This window comes from Spinacia oleracea, chromosome 3 (assembly GCF_020520425.1).
Source record: "Spinacia oleracea cultivar Varoflay chromosome 3, BTI_SOV_V1, whole genome shotgun sequence".
In the NCBI taxonomy this organism is placed as follows: domain Eukaryota; kingdom Viridiplantae; phylum Streptophyta; class Magnoliopsida; order Caryophyllales; family Amaranthaceae; genus Spinacia; species Spinacia oleracea.
The window spans coordinates 87,595,687-87,617,764 of NC_079489.1; the positions used below are offsets into that span (position 1 = coordinate 87,595,687).

The window sequence follows — 22,078 nt, forward strand, 5'->3', positions numbered from 1 at the left end:
TGTCAGGCCGAGCAGTCGTCGTAAGTCTAATTTCATTCAATTAATGTGTTTCATCGTGTCATTTTGTGCCTTGTGCATTTTTTTAAAAGCGACCCGGGCCTAGCCCACGGCCCATAACTTTGTCCTTGTGCTAGCTCATGCTTTTTTTCTTGCCCAGTGTCGGGCCGTACTTTTTTCGTGTTGGAGTTGGACCATACAGTGCTGCGGGCCGACTCGGCTCAGTGCCATCTTTACCCTAAGACCCCAATATACACATTATTTCTAACAATAATAAATTACGCATTCAACATTGAAATACATATGCCATAGAGCGAGAAAATTTGACACAGAAGTTTTTTACAGTACACAATTACTTGCAGATGAAAATTGAAATACAGGATCATAGCCCAGATAAACACAAGAAGAATTAAATAAAATTTCTAATGAGGTAGAAATATTGTTAAGTCGTCCTTGCACCAAGCAGTTTGCAGCATTTTGTCTGAAGCTGCTTCTCAATTTCGGAATATTATTAATTTGTCCTTCAACTTCTTTGACCAGTCTGATTCATCAATTTCTGAAGCATGCTCTGCAGATAAGCACCATTTGTTACAAGTTAATCAAACAAAACCTCAATGTCAAAAACAGCTACAAACAGGACATCCAGAACTTCAAAAAAAAATAACATGATGTGAAAAACTAAAACCAGTACGCCGTATTTAACATGTTTCTACAGCATAGTTTAGTGAAGCAGAAGGTGCTTTACTTAAACATATAGACTTACTGGGCAATTTTGATTTTTCTCCAATCCCTGATGGAGCTCATATGGTGAGATTAGTAGCTTCACTGAACGGAACTCAATGGATTGGTTGTATCCCCTATTGTCCATAAAGCAGATCAACTCACGCTGAATAAGATGCTCAAAAGCCTGAAATTATTAAGCAGTGAATTATCAGAAGAAATTAGTTTGTACAAGTAATATTGATAATATAAGTAAAGGTATACTCACCCTTAAGCAGACATTCCTTGCATAAGAATCAGGTGTCTGGAATGAATCATGTATAGCTTTGTATTCTGCAACGTAGCCTATAGTAAGTATATAAAATATTTGAAATTAAATGCTACGTTACTCTTTGATCTTTGATGCGTACCTTTCATGACAGAGTTGAAGTTATATGAATTCTGCTCTTTCACTTCCAGCCTTTTCATGCAGACCAGTATATAAAGTTCTAAGACGGAGCAATCTGTGGGAACAAATTGAAATGTGTCAGGCAAAATCCACCACAACATTAATTCACAAAACATTTGTCTTTAAGACTATTCTGTCATCAGTACCCTGCGCGGCTGTTGAAAGCCTGAGCTACCCATATAAAATAACAGATTTGCAATCTTCCGACCTCAGTTCTAAGCTAATATCTTACAAGATAGTAATGACTGATGCTTGTAAAAATAACTAAATAACATATGAATACATCTTAGGGCTTCCTTCAGCAAGGTGTGTCCTCAGAGCTAACACCTGCAGCAAAATCTCCTCATAAAATATACAGTATTCCAAAATCCCACTCTGCAAAAAGTATAGCTCATCCCCAAGAGAGAAAAAGGAAAAGGCGGCCACATCGCTCTATAAATCCACCTGTCCAACCCCACCCCAAAACCTTTCTTCTGCCCCATCCTTGAATTCATTCAAATTTTGAAAAACAGCTATTCCGACAGAAGCCACAATATTTATTCTGTAGCACTCACTCAGTGAATTTGCTACACTATGAAGGACAATAGAGTGGGTTACATAGAATATTTTGTGATTTCAAGATCAAGGTTGACCAGAATATATGGCTTAACAACGATGCTGTTAACTGGGAAAAAATACAGTGGGCAAAAGGGAGGGAGTGGAAGAATACTATTCTAATGGGACTAAACAAACATAAAATTCTGGACCAATCACCCTGTCCAACACTGAAAATTTAGAATCAGTGCAGAGGCTGAGGCCTAGTCCTTCACCTTTTAGATATTCCAGCTTTGGCTTTCTATTTATCTTCTCAACAACACTTTTGAAGTTCTCAACTGATAGGATGCCCGTCTTCAAGTCCATCGTGGAAACGGATAAAAACCTGAAAAGAAGTAGAACGTTGACATGACCAAATAGCTTCTGTTTCCTAGATTATTTAACAGAACAGTTGCTTAATTGACTTGAAATTAGAAATTGTAGCAACATTATATTTGTTTCTTGCAGAAAGGATAGCTTACAAAAATCTCAAAATCTGGTCAACTGTTGAATCTGAACTCAACAATGTGTTTATACTGTCTTTGAATTTTTGGTCTGCCAATATCTTCTACATAAAATTAAGGGAAAAAAAATGCAGAGTAGATATAGATAGCTGGAACAAGAGCATTTAGTCAGCTTTTACAAGATACTGATTTGCCTAGACCTAAATTTGACAATATGTGGGATTGTGTGGATTCAATAAAGGTATAGATAATGGGTTACATGATAGATATCCAATCTCATCCATATAGACAAAACAAACTGATCAAATCTTAAAAAATGCAATTAAACCAACAAACAAGAACTCCCCAATATTTTATTTTATTTCTATTTTTCCCTCAATGGGTAGCGGGCCAGCGGCAGCCTGGTAGGAAGGACAAACTATTTTCTGAAAGAAAGTCACCAGAGAAAAATAGGCATTGTTATATTAGTCAAGAAGCTAATTAACCAGGCTGAGAATACGGTCCTATACTCCTATGCAACCGGAAATTCCAAAATGTACACAATTTCTCATTGACCTTCCACTTCCTCCCTTCCACACTCTTTTGCCATCATATGAAGTCAAAAAGTTGCTGGACAAATGAATTGTAAACTACTATCCTCAAGTCTCATGAATGAATTGTAAACTATCAGAGAGGAACAGTCTTCCCTAAAAGAAATGTTTGAAGCCTGATATGTACCTCCAGCAACAATAAGAAGTTAAGAACAAGCAGAAAGATAAATATTAGTTGAACATCTGGAAAAAGTACCAAAATCTATTGCATTACAAGTTTGGATCCAGAAATCAAACCAAAAGGAGAGCCCAATTATACATAATCCAACTAGAAAGACAAACCCAAAGGCCTGTTTTAGCATGTTTCCAAAGTAAAATTAACGGAACAGGGTTCAAGGAGAGAATCTCGGTTTGCTAACAGTGCCGACTATTTGTTATTGCTAATTGAATCGATCAGTCAACCAACTTTTCTAACCCCCTACTTAATTGTGTCTTCTCTCACTCCAATAGCTTCTGCCCACCTACAGTCCTCCACTCTCCTCACCTAACCAGAGTCCAGGACTCTAGCACACCATAAATATTACTATTTTGACTTTGAGAAGAACATTACTAGCAGAACATCAAACTGAGGCTGGTTCATAATGCTTGCTCTGTAACTTGAGAGTAAAAATCCAGAATCAAAGATACAATTTTTTATAAACATCAACCTTTATCCTACACATGAAAATCATAGAACTCCATAACTTCAGCACAGTTAAATTTCATAAATTAGCAAAATAGATTTTTCATACTAGCAAGTAAATCCAGTTAAATTTCATAAAGGATCAATATACCGCGATCAAACTTTCAAAATTGCATTTTGAGTTATTAGCTTGTTGCTAGATACTCCATAGCATTATTCAAAGATTTAAATAACATAAGCAGGAAGGAAACATATGAAAATGTGAACAAATACAGTAAGAAGGTACACACAAAGTCACAGTTTATGCACAACTAATGTTTTAATTATGTGCAGACGTGCGGTGCATAGAACAAAATAATGTATCACATGAGACAAAGGATACTCGAAGCTCTTTGTTAAATTCAACAACGTAACTCTGTGGAAGGCTCGAATTTACCGGCAAGGATAATAAACACTCCAACAACCTGTGCACAGCCATTTCAACAAAGAGTCACTTTAGCACATGCCATGAAATTATAACAGTAGAAGCGATTGTCAATTTAAACTTAGGTGAAAATTACCTTTCTAATTCATCTTTTGAGGGAGGACAAAACAAAAGTTTTCTATGTGACAAACGGGATCTAACTCTTTTCTCTAAAAGCTGGTCAGCATCCTACATGTGGAATTGGACACAATATACTGTTTTCAGGGCATTATAAGACTAATACAACGAATAATAATATTCTGTGTTTCTTCTATGTTCAGATGAGATGTATTGATAAAAAAAACATTGTGAAAAATCTTTTACCCTAACATCCCCCTACAATTTATCTCATACTTATTATATGCGTAAAAATTAAGGCAAACAAGGGGAGTAAGTGAAAGTTTGGTAACAAGTGGGGAAATAAGTGGCTATTAACTTCTCAACGATGCTAATGGAATAGATCTCATATTAAAATATAGAAAGTGGATAAATCGGTGGACCAAATAGGAATATAATATAAATTCTTTGTTAAAAATGGAATAAAGCAAAAGTGTAAAGAACATTAAGGGAAAAGACTAATGGGGAAAGCGTAAAGAACATTTAGGAACAGAGGTAGTATGCAATTTTAGTCGTTACAATTAAATAACAAACTTACAACTAACCAAATGCTCTTGTAATATTATTTTGATCCAGGAGTAATTCAATGTCTATGTTTTCCTAGAACTAAAAAAGAAATTTGTATGGGATGCCCTACGGCAGGCCGGTAGAGAACCCGCTACCAAAAGTAATACTTCAAGTACGCATAAATAAAATAAGCCCCGGTCGTCACTAGGGCAAGATATGATCCAATCAGCCCGCTATTGGCAGATTGGAATATATCAGACCCGAATAACAAGGGCCATGATCTGACGGGTCAAAGGTTGTACCATCCGGGTCACCCGTCTCTCTCTCTCTCTCTCTCTCTCTCTCTCTCTCTATATATATATATATATACATATATATGTATGTATATGTATATGGATCCTTATTAATAGTCAAAGGTACGTAAACACCACCTATTGTTCTTGTTAGCATTTGTTACAGAGCAATCTGCATTCACTCACTTAAGCATCGGAAGGGAAATTCTCAGATCACCCCCGAGGCTAGTTAACTCTTTTACTGTGAAGAACGTAGTTAGCATACCTTCTTCACAAGATCGGACCGACTCCAACAAACCGGGACAAGATTGTTTAATGAAAAAAGACTCATCAACAAACTAAAAAAGTTTGAAATCCGGTTAATGAGTTTAAAAGTTAAAATTATCTTTTCCTAAATAGCTCCATAAACAATTAACAAAATAAAAATGGGAATTTTTTTTCCTTTGATGTACATGAAATTATTACTACACAGAAGCAACATAGAGTCAAGACTTTTATAATAATGTCCGGATATAGTTTCTATATTTACGACCAAAAATTGTGTTACACATACAATTTCTGCATAAAATGTAGCATAAGGTACTAAGAAAAATATTACACTATACCTCAAGATAACCATGTTACATTTAAAACTTCCAAAAAAGACTTTGATACTTGGATTGGTGGATTTTAAATTTAATGAGTTTACCAGTTCCCAAAAGGAAAGAAAGTTTTTTGAAAGGAAATCAACTTTACACAAGATGACTTTCTCCAAAACAACCAAACAATACAAGAAAACGGTCATTTTCCGACTGAAATATCCGACTGAGAGAAAAGTAGTCGGAAAATATTTAATTTACAGACAAAATAAGAGGTGGTCGTTAAATTTAATTATTGCCGACTAATTTTATACCAGTTTTGTATCTTTTATAAGAAAGAAAAAATCATCACTGAAAAAATCTAATTATATAACAATAATAATTAATTCAAGACAAACGTGGGTATGAAAAAGTACTTCCATCTTTCTCAATAAGTCAATAAGGATAAGATCATGTGCTGGGAAAAAGAAAAATCTTACAAACGCATACCAATCTACAACTAATGCCGATTATAATAGCTTGCGATGTCACAGATTGCATTGCGTCTAACAAGCTATAAAGTAACCGTTGCTTACCCTGCAAAGTGTAAAACAAAAGCAAAATGTACAAAATGAGTCACTTGATATTTCACAACAAATGAGTAAAATATTCTCGAATCCTCGATATAAGGAATTAGGAAGGCAACTATCAAAAAATAAAAGGAAATCGGAAAGCATGCTATACCACACTTTTTTTCCCAAAAGAGAAGAATATCTTCAAGACTACAGCAAAGAAGTTAGAAGAAGATAAAAGCATACCTGAGCAAATAAATCAAATTCGTCCAGCACAATAACAATTGTCTTATGTGCCAACCCACACTCTCTGAAAGAAACCACAAAAAGTAAAAAGATTTAATTGTATATTCATTCTAAAGGCATACGTTGACCATTAATTTCTACTAGTAATTTAAGGAAACAGGAAACTATATGGAAGTGACCTCTTCTAGATATTAGGCACTCACCGTAACATACTAATGACAAATTGAGTGTTGTCGTCAAAAGAAGCCTGATCATAAGCCAATCACTTGAATAATTGTTTTATATTCTCAATTGGGAATCAAAGCAGCATCAAATAGTAGAGATATATGCAGTTTACCATTTTTGAGAACAACAACTGATGTTCCACGCATAATTGCCTGGCGATTTCCTATACAGTAAACAGTCCTATCAAATAATACTATTATAAGGAGAACCTCAAAGCAGAGACAAACATAGACGACTCAAAAGTTATAAAAACTCAGACAACATCCAAAGAAGACTGAAAATGCAAAACAGAGAAACAGTAAATATATAGATCTAGATGCATATCTAATTAGACGTACCTGGTATAAATTAGCAAATTAGCTTCAAGTAACATTGTAATTTCTTACCAAATAACAATCAACATACATTATTATCAACGCGGTAAACATACTGATCTAAATGCATAAATTAATTAAACGTAGAAATTAAAAGAAAAAGTTGCTTCAAGTAACATAGTAATTTCTTACCAACACAAATAACAATCAAGTATCAACATATTCATTATTTAAAATACACAAAGTCCTCAATCCATGGAGCCATGCTTGTCGTTATCTATACAAAGTATCATGCCAAAACAATACTCTTGTGCCATCCTTACCATAAAACTAACCCCATACTTAAACCGCTTCAACCCAGATAATTTTTCTAGCACACTAATACTATGATGGTAAGAGTTGATTTTTCTCCACCAACCCAGTTTCTCTACTCTATACTTGGCAGCATTCGTTTTTTGGTTAATAAAGTCCCAAAGCTAATTCACGTAGAAACTTTAATTGATTACTTTATTAGAGGAAGAAGTTAAAAGCCAAGACCTATCACCTCTTATCTGTTACATATAAGCCAACAATTTATCGCATAAAACTCTGCAAAAAACATGATGTGATGATTAAATTGGGACGGAAGGAATATAAAACCTTGTAAGACAATGAGTACAACTTACTTCCACCGGTGCTCTTCTACAATCAATATCACATATGATATGAACTTGGAATGATCTTCTAGAGTACAACAACTCAGCGTGAATACTTAAAAAGTGGAGTTGTGAACCTTGTCTCCTTGGCTACATTATGGGTCATTATCCCATATAACTCCGTACTTGAGGCAACTATCTAATACTTTGTATAACCATCACAAATTCATCTTTTCATGAGGTAGCCGAATTGAATCAAGTTGCAATGACATGCTAATAATTTGAGAGGTTCAGAAGATAACAAAACCAAAATACTGGTTTATCTAATCAAACAGGAATTGAAGTAAAAAGTAGAGTAGATAGAGTGCTTAATCTGCAAGTTCATTATACCAGATCTCAGCTACTGATATAGAATTGTTTTATTGGAGGTAATGTCAATCCCGCCAAAGTGCTGCAGGATGCTCAAGTGTTGGCAAACATGAATGCTTGTGAAGTTGAGATGTTGAGGCAGAATTCTGGCTGTCAGGAATTGGAAGGGCTGAAGTAAACCAGGTGCATAAATACATTTAGGAAGAACTTCTCAAGAGGCAAAGTCACCAGTCTTTGTTATAGATGGAGCAAGGAAGGAGAGGGGTGGTGCCTGAACTGCTGTACCAACCATATCCTGATCGCATAGTGGGAGAAGAGGGGTGGTGCCTGAACTGCTATACCAAACTCAGCATTCCAGGTGGAAGCAAGAGCCATTTTGGATGTTCTGAAATGAGAAAGGGAGCGGAGAACAGAGGTTTACCTGAGTTCACGGATAGCTTAATAAGGTCGTACTGTACACAAGGCTCCCGCTATTTAGTGTAGGGTATTGAGAAAGTCCAAATGTACCCTTTTTCATAAAGAGGTTGTTCCCGAGTATCGAACCCGCAACCTAGAGGAAAACAAGTAGATACTAGATCGTCTCTCCAAGGCACAACCATCTTCACTCACAGCTTAATCAATCGTAATATCGTTACTCCAGTGCCTTCAAAGAGGCTCCCATAACAATTGGGGTACCGGGGGGGGGGGGGGGTGTCAGACGTACCCTGCAATTGAAGAGAGGTTGTTTCCAAATTAACCCATAAGCGATAACTGAACGACCATCTTCTATTTCATGGAAAAGAAGCAAAGAGGTTTAAATCATAATTAGAGACCTCCGGTGGAAGCTAATCATCTAGTCGACATGTCGGGGATCGAGATGGTCGCATGCACAAGGTCACAAATCGCGATTGGGATGGTTCCCAAAGAATTAGTCTATCTAGCCCAGAGTTACCAGATTCGTGGTTTGCTTCGGTACGGGTTCGCGTTGGCTGAATTTAGGTTCGCTAGAGGGATGTGAAACCTTTTTTTTTTTGTTTTGAATTTTTTTTGTCATTGCAATATAACCTTGTCATTAGAATTGAGGCCTAAGATTTTGATTAATAAAAGCATGTTGAACTGTCGGAACTTCTTATGCACATTTATTCACAAAGTAAGGACAAGATCAAATATTATAAAGGTTTCCGTAAATTACTATGCTCAAATAACACAACCAAAATATAACATCAACTAAATCAAATTCCATAGAAAAAAAGACAAAAAACAAAGAACATGAAACAAAGAAGTTGAAATAAGGAGTATTTCAAAAATAAAAATAAAATATAACCATTAAGTGCATATTAATTCTACTTTTTCTTCCCCTTTTGACTTTTGTCTTTAGACTTGCTTCCACTTTTATTCTTTTATATGGGTTCTCTAGTATCATGACACCCTCTTCATCTTCAACATTTGTAGTATCCAATCCGGCCCATCTCATGTCCTCTAATTCTATAGGTGATTCCTCTAAGACAAGAATTTTCGGGATTATTATCCCATTTTCTAAAGGGACCTTGCTTGTAGCTTCCAGAGAACCTTGACAAAAGACAAAGATTAGAATTGATGTAAACTAACTTGTCCTTTGTTGAACAATTTAATTTGTTTCTTTACAAACTATGAAAATGCCCATATTTACAACCTACTAATGGGTTGAGCTAACACCTTCCTTAGCCACCTCTGCTAATTCTGGAGTTTGCTATCCATACATAGACCACCAATCAATGGCTTCCATAGAGATATATGTGCTTGTGGTAGTGAGTATATTCATTTCTTCTATTGAAATTCAACAAATTGATCACACAACATTTTTCTTCATATTTGTCTTCGGTTATTTTCCTAAATGCTTCGATACAACCCATAACCACCTCTTTATCAAGATTAGATGCCCTTCTAGTATAACCCCCGGAAGCAAGAGATTCTATGTAAATCTAATCATAAAATCGAGGTGAAATAGTGAAACCTAAGCAATGAAGAGGAATGATCATCTTATTCCACCTTGTTACCAATATTGTTTCTTCCTTAGCAAAATCAGTTTCATATTTGCCATTACTCATAATATCTTTTATTTCAACAATCATGTTATCCATTCTCTCATATATCTCCCTCGTCTTAGGACCATCACCATCACAAACTTCAGTAGGTTGTAAAGTGGTATGGTGATTGTTACAATTTCTTGAGCTTCACTCCAAAAATGTGGATCTTGAATAGTATGTGTCATCGATTCACCCATAACTCTTGTATTTGCATCTTGTTTCGCCAACCACTCTTTGCATGCCTTGAAGACAATGATAGTTTCGAGCTATGAAGCACAGGTACTTCCATTAGAAAGGATATCGGTACCGGGCACCTTGTGGGTACGGGTATTGTACGGGTACTCAAGGAAACGTCCCAGATTCGTTTATTACCCCATGTTTTGATGGAGACGTTAGTTTATGCTTGGAACCATCGGATTCATCTTCTTCACTTTCGAATCCCACATTTTCATCCGTGGATAATTTGGAATTATGAGCATCTTATACTTCAATTGTTTGTTGACTTTGTTGACCGACCTTTTTTCCCCAAAAGCCATGTTTGTTAAATGTAGAGAAAAAGGAATTAGATAGAAACGATATTGGGTGCCCTAGATTGGTTATATCATTATGTAGGTGAGAAGTTTCTTAGTTGCCTTAAACCGGAGTGAAATCATCTTTCTAATTTAATCAAATACTGGAATCAGCCTTTTTTTTTTACTTCTGATTCATTATACTATGCCCTCTTTAAAGATTTTTTTTCCTTATTTTATTGGGTGTATTGACTTTATTACTCTTCACTGAACCAGTTCCATGGGATTTGGTGATTTGCATATAATTTGCACATACTTTTACTCGTTTTGCATATAATTTACTAATTTAGAATGATATGCATATAATTTGCTTTTTTGAAATGATTTGCGTATTGTTACATATCATTAAAAAAAATTATTAAAAAAAATACATGTAAATATTTAATAACTTCGTACACATCGGTCAATTGATATCGATCGGGCTAACATATACTCAATCGGTTATATCGTATTTTGTAACACCCGATCGATAATTTATTAGTAAAGATCATCATCTATAGGTCTATATTTTAATTTCATAACATTCGACTCGGTCGGCCATTATACTCAAATCGGTTAATATTGTATTTCTTAACAGTAGATCGATAATATCTAGTAAAGATCATCATATCGATAGGTCTAACATATACTCAATCGGTTAATATTATTTTTCGTAACACTCTATCAATAATTTTGTAGTAAAGACCATCATATCGATCGGTCTATATTTTAATCTCATAGCACTCGGTCGGTCTATATACTCAATCTGTTAAATATTATATTACGTAAAATTGATCGATAATATCTAGTAATGATCATCATATTTGTCGGTATAACAATCGGTTAATATTTTATTTCATAACACTCGATTGATAATTTACTAGTAAAGATCACCATATCTATCGGTCTATATTTTAATTTCATAACACTCAGTTGGTCAATATACTAGTAACATATCTGAACTAATATTATCATAGTTTATGCTTATCAACTTATCTAGAACTATTTAGACATATCTGAACTTATTCGAACTTATCAACACTTATCTAAACTAATTTATACGTATTCAAACTTATATGAACTTATTTCAACTTATCTGAAATTATCTAAACTAAATTAAACTTATGTGAATTTATATGAGCTTATCTAACTTATCCGAACTTAAATAAACTAATTCGAACTTATCGAACTTATAATAACTTTTTAAACTATCTATACTTATTACTTATTTGAACCAATATGAGCTTATTTTAAACTATTCAGACTTATATGAACTTATCTGAACTTATATTAAATAAATTCTATATGTGATATATGTATTATTTACAGTGTTTTTACCCCCTGTACCTTAGTACTATTTTGCGTTAAATGAGTTCTTATGAGCCATTTTTAGTACTAATATGTGTTGTGTGGTGTGGCTTAAGATTTCAGATCGTTTGAAGGGAAATTGGCCTTTTTAGGCTCGTTTCGTGATATTACGGGCCACTACACGATCCCTAAGTAGGTTGGGGATGCTCATTGTCAACTCTTGGGAGCCAAGGATGTTCATGTTTGAGCCCCAAAGAGTTAGACTCGGTGTTTAAGATGAAGAAGGCCGCGTCGAGCCGGCCGCCCTGCAACTTGTTTTTGCTCTTTTGTCTTCCCCTTTAAACCGGGCGAGCAAAGGGACTAATTCCCAATTCAGCACGCTCCCGATCGGGCGCCATTCGCCCGGTGTCCATCTGGCGCTGGGCTCGACAACATTTCCAAGGGTAGCCATCCGCCCATCGAGCGAGAGTTAAACTTTTGGAACGCGTCCGATCAGGCGCCCGCCGCCGGGCGCCCATCGGGCGCCTACTCTGCAGCAATTTTAGAAGGATTTAAATTCGCCGGGCAGGTTGCGAGTTGTTCGCCCGATTGGGTGGCCCAATGCCCGATCGGGCGACGACAACCAGGGGCGCGTTTCCTTTAAGTTTATTCCCGGTTTTTGTTTTGTTTTATGGGCAAGACTATAATATTTAGCCCTTAGTTCATTGTAAGACATCTAATTTTCAGCATTTAGTTTATTTTGCACTTAATTTTATTCTCTCAAAACTTATTACAAACACTTAGTATTATTTCAATTAAAGATTCAAGCTTTCATTTATTTTTCCTGGTTCTCCGATTAGGTATTGATTCAATTCTCAACCTTGTTATTTGTTTTCCAATTAGTTGCTTTATTTTATTATTCACTTTAATTATGTTATTAAATATTATTGTTTTGCTTGCTTCAATCATGAGTGAGTAGTTTTAATCTAGGGTTTTGGGAATCCATGGACTAATATGAAGGGATGAACTATTATTGTTAATTGTTGGTATTGTTGATTGATTTCCTATTGATTGATTTCATGTTCTATGCGATTAGATTTGCGCAGGTTTAATTGTATTAGTCTAGCATTATCAAGTTAAGATTCGAGAGATGCAATTTGATGTTTAGACTTGTTTCAATAGGTAGAATTGGGGTTAATAAATAGCGAGAGCCTGTTAATTCCAAGTCTATGATTAGTATGGATTCGAGAGAGCATGCTAGTCTGATTAATCGTTTCATTGATTATTAGTGATTGTTTATCATCCCTGATTATTGTTCATTGGTGAACCTATACCCTAGGCCTTTTATTATTGATTTTCTCATTGTTTAACTATTGTCGTAGTTTAATTATTCAAACCAAACCAAATTTCTGTTTCCGATAGTCTAGACCTTGTTTTTAACAGTAGAAAGAACGTTGTTTCCCTGTGGATACGATCCCTACTTCCCTTACTATATTTTAGTCGGTGAATGCTAGGTTTATCTTTGATAGGAGTACGATTTAGCCTGTCAATATGCTTATCATCTTATCCGAAACTTTCCAGTTTTAGTGTGTTACAAGTAATATTTCCATTTTATGAAAGTGTTGCATGTACAAAAAAAACCTAGAGGAATTAAGAAATAAGTCAAAAATAGTGGAGTCGGACATTATACATTATTGTATTATAGGATGGTACCAAAATCCAAATTGATCGATTGATCAGTTTACATATAATTATAGGTCCTTGTACAGAGATCAAAAATTATATATATGTATTGCAATTGCCTCGAGTTGTTACATGTCGTAAACCTTTGTCAAATCTAGAAATATTAAATATAACAATGTAATTGGATGGAATTTAAAAATATACAAATATTAGAAGCATTATTGTTTACCACGTATGACATATGAATACCAAACAAAGTTTTGGACATGAAATTTTATTTCCTTAGTTAGTAACAACAAATATGGCATATTTTATTACAAGTTCACCTCACGCTAATACAATTTGGCATATTTGACGTTTCTTTTAATTGTTATGTTTCCTTTTTGTTTCATTTGGTCATCCTAAAGAATATCTTTTAGATTCATCTTTGAACTTAAATATTACATAAAATACTAAGTTCAAAACGAATTATTTGGTCGTCTAAACATTATATATTCAAGTTTGTTGGGGTGGTGGTTCTTGGCTTAATTGGAGTTTTTATACGGAGGTAAGGTTTTGGTTGTTAGTGTTTGGATCTATAATGGATCCTTGGTTTAGTAATGATTCCTATGTTGAAGGGTGAAGAATTCGTACCCAACACCCCCCTGGTCCCTACTTCTCCCAAAACTCCACCTCGACCTCCTCTCAATAATGATGCCTCTTGTTGGATTTCGTTTGTCGGCTCCGATCCACTGCCTCCGTAGCCGCTAGTGGTGCCGGAAACTCCAAAACACAAGAGGTTCATCCTTTAACCAGAGAGGATAAAGAGAAACAGAAAGAAGGTTTGCTTGATGAACAACTTTGGTAAAGGGAAAATTCAAGTGCCTTTCAAAGAGAAAGATGAAAAGGTGGACGATGATTTTGGGCTCAACAAATAATATTGTTCCTGATTGAAGAGGTTCTTCCCTCCGGGTTATGTTCCCGGTGATGGCCATGAAATGCTAAAGTTGTTAGTCTCCTCTTGTTTTGGCATTGTTCGTTATCGTGATTCATAGTTGACAAATAATGTTTGTGTAGTTACTCCGTATATTTCAAAGTACGAAGTGTAATATGCGATAAAAATAACAATACTACCTCGTTTTTTTTTGTTCCCATTTACCGTAGACTCTTGTTTCAAGTAGTATTGAGTGATTGTAAGAAAAAGGTGGAAAAAAATAAGAGAGATGTAGTAAATTAATAAGCTATAATGGCTTAAATAGGAGAGAGATGATGAAAAGGTGGTGTAATTATTATGGGGAAAAGGGGTAACATGGTAAAAATGATTGCCAGAAATAGAATAAAGTAGTAGATAAAACAAAAACAAAAAAGCACCTCTTTTTACAAAGTGGATACATAAAAAACGGAGGGAGTTTTAAAGTTGATGTTCATTTTGGCTAATTGCACAATTGTTAGCAAAGTATGCCAAAAGTCAGAAGTCAATTGGAAAACAAAAAAAAAAAAAAATAATGGAACTACACAACCCACGTGCAATGCAACAATAGTGAAGAGTTTGATACAAATAATAATAAATGAAAACAAATAAAACAAAAAGTACAACACAAAGTAAAAAAATAAAACAAAAATGTACGATACAACATCTTCTTCATCGAGTTGGAGAGTTGCAGCCCGCATCCATGGCGTTTAGATTCAACAAGACGAAAGAACAACAAAAACAACAATTGATTATCGCAATCAACATTTTTTTTTTCTCGCCTTCCCTGGCCTTCAATTAGTAAAACTAGGGTTTCGGTTTGGTTCGCGAAACGCCGCGAATTGGATCGCCGGAGAACCGTGATCGCTACGGGCGAACCGATTCCAGATTCACGAGGGTACCCACGAATCTTGTAACGCTAATCTAGCCTATAGCCTAGCTATTAGAAAAGGATCTCTACAAATCAGTAGATTGTAACAATGTGGGTTGAGTTGTTTAATGTATTAACCAAGTTGTGACGTGTTAGGAACACGGTAACACGGTCTTAGAAGCAACGTTCGCCTCTCCTATGGTGCAATCGGAAGTGGCGTTGCTCCCACCGAGCTATTCCCCCTAATGTGCACTAAAATAAGGGAAATTATGAACTCATAATAATGCTCAAAAGTAAGAAGGGAAAATCAATAAAGAAGAGAGGAAAATATGATACAACAAAAGTCTTTTTTCAAAGTCAAAAAAGTCAAAAAATAAATTGTAACTGAAGAGTGATTTGAGGAGAGAATCTGTCAAATAAAATCAGTGCAATAAACCATAAAGGATAGCTGAGTTGGAGACGTGGAGAAGCACGAAAAATATTTGGGTCTTTCTACGATCTTGGGAAGTCAAAAGAAGCTATTTTGTGTGTTTGAAGGACAGGTATGGAAGAAACTAAAGTACTAACTCACGTTGTAGAACAAGCAATACCTACTTAGATGATGAGCATCTTTTCCGGACGATATAATACCGGCTTTGGTGGGGCACAAGGGAGGATGACCAGAAATTACATCAGCAAAGTTGGGAAAAACTGTGTTTGCCAAAGGCGATCCGAGGACAAGGATTTCGAGATCTTAAGTGCTTCAATCAGGCACTTTGGCCAGGTAAGTATTGCGGCTGCATTACAATGATGATACTTTACTACGTTGCATTTTAAAGGCGCAATACTTTAAGAACATTGAGGTCCTTGAGGGTCACAGGGGTTATGACCCGAGCTACTCATGGAGGAGTATATGGGGTACCAAGTCGTTGCGTGATGATCTTGTATGGCAAGTTGGGAATGGGTCGAAAATAAATGTGTGGTCCGATCCGGGGCTTGTAAAAGATGGAAAGATCGTATATCCATCACCATTGTGATCGAGTAATATGGATTCATCACTCTTGATTGTAGCGCATGGGACCATGAGGTAATTCCTAACACCTTTTAAGGTGTGTGCCATTATATTTGCATAATCATTATGTACCAGGTTGCCTAGTGATGACTTATATTGCGGACAGACGAAGAATGGTGTATATTCCGTTAAATCAAGGTATTCGCTGGCGAGGTTGGGTATGGGTGAAAGTGAATATGTGGGGTAGGAGGAGGTATGGCGTGCAATTTGGTGTGTCGATGGCCTTCCAAACTTTGACATTTTCTATGGACTGCTTGCAAAGGTAACATGCCAATGAAGGAGCGTCTTATGTTTCGTCATATATCGAACAATGCAAATCGCCGATGTGTGGGAATGCAAATGAGACAATTATACACTTCCTTTTTGAATGTGAGGCGGACTAAACGATATGGCAAGATTGTGATACTGGAAATTATTTGGTCGGTGCTTTTGCTTCTTCGTTTGTGGATCGATGGGTTTGGTTAGCACAAAAATGGAATGCTATAGATCTTCCTACGTCATCCGCACTAACGTGGGCTCCCTGGAGGTGTAGAAGCTTGATTTATTTTGAGAATGAGCTTCCTAGAGATTAGTCGTGCCATGGAGGACTATGCTTCCTATTCCAAGAAGGTGTTCATCTGATTGTGCCTGCTACTAGCACGAGTATTTCCTCGCCTTGGACTTGCCCTCCACAGGGCATTGTCAAGATTTATACGGATGCACATGTCATCGAGCATTGCAAATCAGGACTGGGAGTGGTAATACGAATTGAATGTGGGGTGATAATGGATATCGCAACAAGGAGAGTATATGTTACGATGCCGAAAATCGCTGAAGCTTTATCTGTTAGGTTTGGTTTGCAAATGGAGAGAGGCTTGGGTATGATCGTGTGTGGGTCGAGAGTGATGCTATAAATGTGGCCCAAGCTATGAAGAGTGACTCCAGAGGTTGTTATGCTATCCACCATATCTATGATGACATTGGGAAAGATAGTTTGCTTTTTGATATTTCTCATATTTCTAATGTGCAAAGGGATGTAATTTTGGTAGCTCAACTAGTGTAAAGGTTGGATGCTAGCAAAAACTCGGAGTATGTTTGTGTTGGTTCTTTTCCCCAAAGCATCACTACTTAGGCGGAATTTGATTTAAATTAATAAATTGTCCGCTCTATCTTTCCCTCAAAAAAAAGGTTAAGGAGAGAAATTAGTTTTGTGGAAGTGAAATAAGCAACAATTACACTTTGTCAGTTATTCAATGTTTGCCAAAAGAAGACTTGGGATCGGGATATTCTTGACACTTGGGATATTAATGTGTAGTACGCTAATGTGTTGAGATAAGACCTTACGGTGTGTTTGGATAGATAAATACAGAAGGAAATGGATGAAAGAGAAACGGGGGGATTCAACTTCCCTTGTTTGGATATGACTTTTGGAGAGGAAAGGGAAGCGATCCATTTTCCCTCCCTTTTAATAAACCAAATCCTTCCAACATTTAAAAGTTTGTAAGGAAAATGCAAGCTCACTCTTGCCTCCCCTCACCTCCCTTTCTTTTCTCTCCTCTTCCTTCCCCTTCCTTTCTTTCCTAACCTATTATCCAAAAACATTGTTAGGGAGAATGACGAACTATCATATAAATTCAGTGAGTTTGTAGTGGAGCTCAATTATGACTACCATGGATTTGTACAGGATTTCCTGATAGCACATATCCTCAAGTTCTTGCTTTTTGGTCCTTGGCAATGGCGTGCGTCCTCAACCTTGTTTATCTTTCTTATGTACATCCAATAATTGTTTAAATATGTTAATGAAAATCAGGAGGAACTAAGAATTCGGTGAAAGAAGACAACATACACAAACAAGTTTAGAGCATTAGCCATCAACAGGAAAAAAAAATCTGCTCTAAGCTTACTTTTCTTAGCTAGTGACGCTCTAAGGATAGAGTGTATTCCCTCCGTCCCAATAGACTTTTTGTGTAGTTTTATGCGATAAGTTATTGTAAGCTTATCTATTGTAGTTTAATAGAAAAGCAGGTTTTTTTAATTTTAATTGAATGTGAGGATGTGTGACCATAACTTTTGGTAGTGGAAAGAGAGATGTAATAAAATATTAGTGGGTCCATGCCATAAAAGGAAGTATGACAATTAAATTGAGACGAAAAAAAAAGAAATTGTGACATTTAAATTGGGACGAAGGGAGTACATAAGAACGACCAACATGATTAATATTGCTCAGTCACAAAGGTTGTGCAACATTTGGATAGTCGTAGGCTCTTAGCCTTAAGTATCTAATATGCCAAACATTCAAGAAGAAAATATCTTATTATCAGTTGCACATGAACAAGGTGGAAATTTGGAAAACACATCATCGCTTGCTAGGAAGATGATGTAGAACACTCAATCTCATGGTATTCACAAACATTGAACTTAACAAGATCATGAAAAATATGCAGCATATTAAGTCGTACCTTAAGGGCGCAATTATCATCACTATGCAAAAGCCCATTCAATTTAATCTGCAAAAAATGTAAAGCTGATACTTTAACACTTAGCAAGATAACCAACCAACGAAAAGGAAGGGGGAACTGACAAACAAGTAACTAACCAAAGAGGACACAATTTTTATTAAACCCTTCACATCCTTTTTCTTTCTTTTTAAGTTTTTTTTTAATCAATCAACTACTTTTTTCACACTCAGCAATCAAATTTAACAACTACTCTTTCAAGAGAGGATATCAGAAATCCTAACTTAAAAACCTTCCATCTCAGTGAAGTAGTGAACACAAAAGTTGAACAAAAACTACTATCCAAATTAAACTTTGAAATCACAAGCAAATTGCTGAAAAACAAGCACATCAAAACCTAAATTTGTGTACTATATCATTGCTCCAAAAGACTATTACTTAAAAGAAACTCAAATATGTATGATAGAGAAAAAAATATCAGTACGCCAGTAGCTAGAAGGTCCACCAGGGGATAAAAACAGCAAAAACTTATGTTGATCTCACATAAAATAAAGAGATGACAATGAGAGTATCTGAGGATTCCAATTCCACCCTGCGGCCACCTTGATAGTTACCTTGATAGTATAGAAATGGCCTCATGGTTAGAAGGGTATGGAAACTTTTAACTACAAGTGATGAAGCAGGGACACGTAATGTGCCATACCTAATCCTCAGCACCAACCCTATCCCATCTCAAACCACCCTGTCCTACACCCATCCCACCCCAACCTCAATACACATAACTTTTTTCTACCCTATAAAGTATCTAAAATTTGAAACCAAAATATTCTCCGTCTGAAGCCTGAATAACACATACCCTAGAACTATAAACCAAAAAATACTAATATTTCATCTAACTAAAAACCAATGGTGAAACCCCAACAAAGCAGATGTCGGGGTTGTTTGGTACGGGGTCTTAGGGAAGGGAAAGGTAATAAACTGCGAAAAAGAAATCCTCATGTAAGTTGATCATAGCCTCCCATAGGTTCTTCAAAAGATATGTTCCCTTCTATGTTACTTGGATTCGGGTACCCATGTCGGATACGGGTACGTGTCAAAGTGTCTGACTCGGCTTTTGTGGGAAAAAAAAAACATGAATTTGGTCCAAAATGAAGTATCCGGTGTCCATACCCATGTCCGAGTGTGGAGGATCCGACACGGGTACTTGAGGTAAAATGAAGAGTCCAAGTAACATAGGTTCCCTTATCTCTGGTGCACCATCGCATCATCCCTGTCCATCTTCAGTATCCTAACCCACCCACCGTGTTGTTCATAGACTTCAACAAACATACATCTTCGCCAGTCGCCATTAGAGCCACTCACCCTCACCAAGAATGGCTAACACCGGCATCAACCCACCACCTCCTTGCAAACACAACCCAGACTGCTTCCAAACGAAAAACATTGTCTTAATCCAGCCCTCTCCTAACCAGAAAACACATTATCTAAAAGGTCGGTGGAGAAAAGATCATGGAAGGTAGCAAGGAGAAGAGGGAGGATTTAAGAGTAAAGATAATTGTGGTTGGACAGTGAAGAGAGGAAGGACTTATTGAAGGAGGTGAGAGTTCACTACAAAAAAAAAGTTAATAAACCAAACACAATAGAGGAGAATGGTTTTGTTTCCTTTATTTAAAGTAAACATAATATTTAAAATCCCACAACTACTACAATATTAGATACAACGTATTCTTAGGATAATCTACACTCTACAATGAACCCATGGCAATTTCACTAATCCTAAAAATTACACCTCACAGTAATATTGCATTAGATACAACGTATTTTTAGGATAGTCTACAATGAACCCCATGGTAATTTCACTAATCCTAAAAATTACACCTCACACTAATATTGTGTTTACCTCATAAACCAAGTAGTCCCTCACACTATTGATTTTGTGCACCCCCGCGATTGGTAACACACACTCACTGACTTCTAGTGTGACTACTTCTTCTTGCACACACCCTTCATTCACCCTACCGGTTGAGAAAACTCCCTTTCATAATACCCAACCTCTGAAGCTTCTACACACTTCTACAAGTTGTAGACTTTGTTGATAATAGGAACAAAAAAGCTTCTACGGCTGTTAAGAACACCCTAGGCCCACCTTCTTCGAGTTTTGTCTTGGCAAGAAAAGTCTACCACCAATGGAAATATCTAGACCATGTCTAAAGCACTCCACTACAAAATTCATATTATTAATTTTCATTTCCTTTTTCATTATATGAGAATAATACTTAATTATTTGGTATTTGGGGAGATTATCCCAACACTTCTTCAACTATGAACCTTGTACATGAAGTACAATGAAACCAAGTAAAATTAAAGATCTTTTAAAGTTGATAGTTCAACAACGGACTTGTATGTTTAACCATCAAAAGTTTGAACTGTTAGGCACCAAACACTCATCACTCCTATTTCCTATAACTTTTCACCAATATATCATCATTATTAGCATATTAGGGAGTACATAATGAAATTAATTAATTATTGATTTTTCAACCATAAAATCAATAATACGAGTATGAATTTTGCATATATTAATAGGAATTGGGTGTAGAACATTACCACTGTTATCATATCTGGATATTCAGCCAATAGATCTTTAAGAACAAGCTCCAAAACCTACTCCCAAACAAAAAAAAAACATCATCAAATTCAGCGAACAGGTAAATCAACAATCAAATTAATACCCATGAAAGAGAATGAAGTACAGACCGCGGTTTTGCCACAACCACGGGGACCAAGAAGCAAGACGGAATTATTGCACGCCTCAGTGATTGAGCTAGATACTATAAATTTCAATTTACTGCAAAATTGAAAATACAGATTGCATTCAATTATATCAACTGAAAGAAATTGAGAGTAAATGAGCAATTAAATAAATACAGATTCATAAGATGATTGAGGAGAAGAATGAATTACCTAAAATTGGTATCTGGAGAAGGGGGGAGGAGAGAAAAAAAGGCGTTGGGGTCGCAGATTCTGGTTCTGAGTAGAGCTAGGGCTTCTTCACCGGGATTCTTTTCCATCTTTATTCTCTCTTTGTCTTCCCTCTCTGAATTGTGCTGCTTGTAAACTCCCAATAATGGCGGGAAATGGAGCGTCGAAGGAGAGGCCTGACTGACTGAGAAGTGGTTATTGGGGGCGGGTCAAAAACAGGGTCAATCTTTTTTTAATATAAGGGGCGCGATATGTTTGGATAGAGCAACCCCAACTTTTAAAAAATAGACATGCTCATAAAATAAAAGAACATGTGACCAGGTATCCCACTATTTAATAACATAAGCACTAATTTTCTGTTGGTTCAGTGGTGTTTGGGCTGAACTTGGTAGGGAGAACTCGTGTTCGATCCCCCACAACAACAATTGGGAGTGGACTGGAACTTATCCACCCACATAAGCAGTTGTTAAAAGCATTTAGTTAATTTGGGCACGTAGCACAAAAAAATGGTAGCT

General features: G+C 36.2%; 1 protein-coding gene across 2 annotated transcripts; it reads right to left on the reverse strand.

Moving 5' to 3' along the window:
* Positions 1-282: 282 nt before the first annotated feature.
* LOC110784858 (origin of replication complex subunit 4) lies at positions 283-21,784 on the reverse strand. Of its 2 annotated transcripts, none has more exons than XM_021989305.2 (16): positions 21,546-21,784; positions 21,339-21,429; positions 21,189-21,245; positions 18,585-18,632; positions 6,507-6,557; positions 6,373-6,416; positions 6,170-6,233; positions 5,862-5,948; positions 3,975-4,066; positions 3,797-3,878; positions 2,221-2,303; positions 1,975-2,084; positions 1,128-1,220; positions 986-1,050; positions 761-904; positions 283-565 (listed from the first exon to the last, which is right to left on the reverse strand). In XM_021989305.2, the coding sequence occupies exons 1-16, from the start codon at positions 21,650-21,652 to the stop codon at positions 521-523; spliced, it is 1,263 nt and encodes a 420-aa protein (XP_021844997.1). In that variant the 5' UTR covers positions 21,653-21,784; the 3' UTR covers positions 283-520. The 2 variants fall into 2 exon arrangements, with proteins under 2 accessions (XP_021844997.1, XP_021844996.1); XM_021989304.2 differs by having other exon boundaries at positions 2,221-2,306; positions 21,546-21,783.
* Positions 21,785-22,078: the final 294 nt, after the last annotated feature.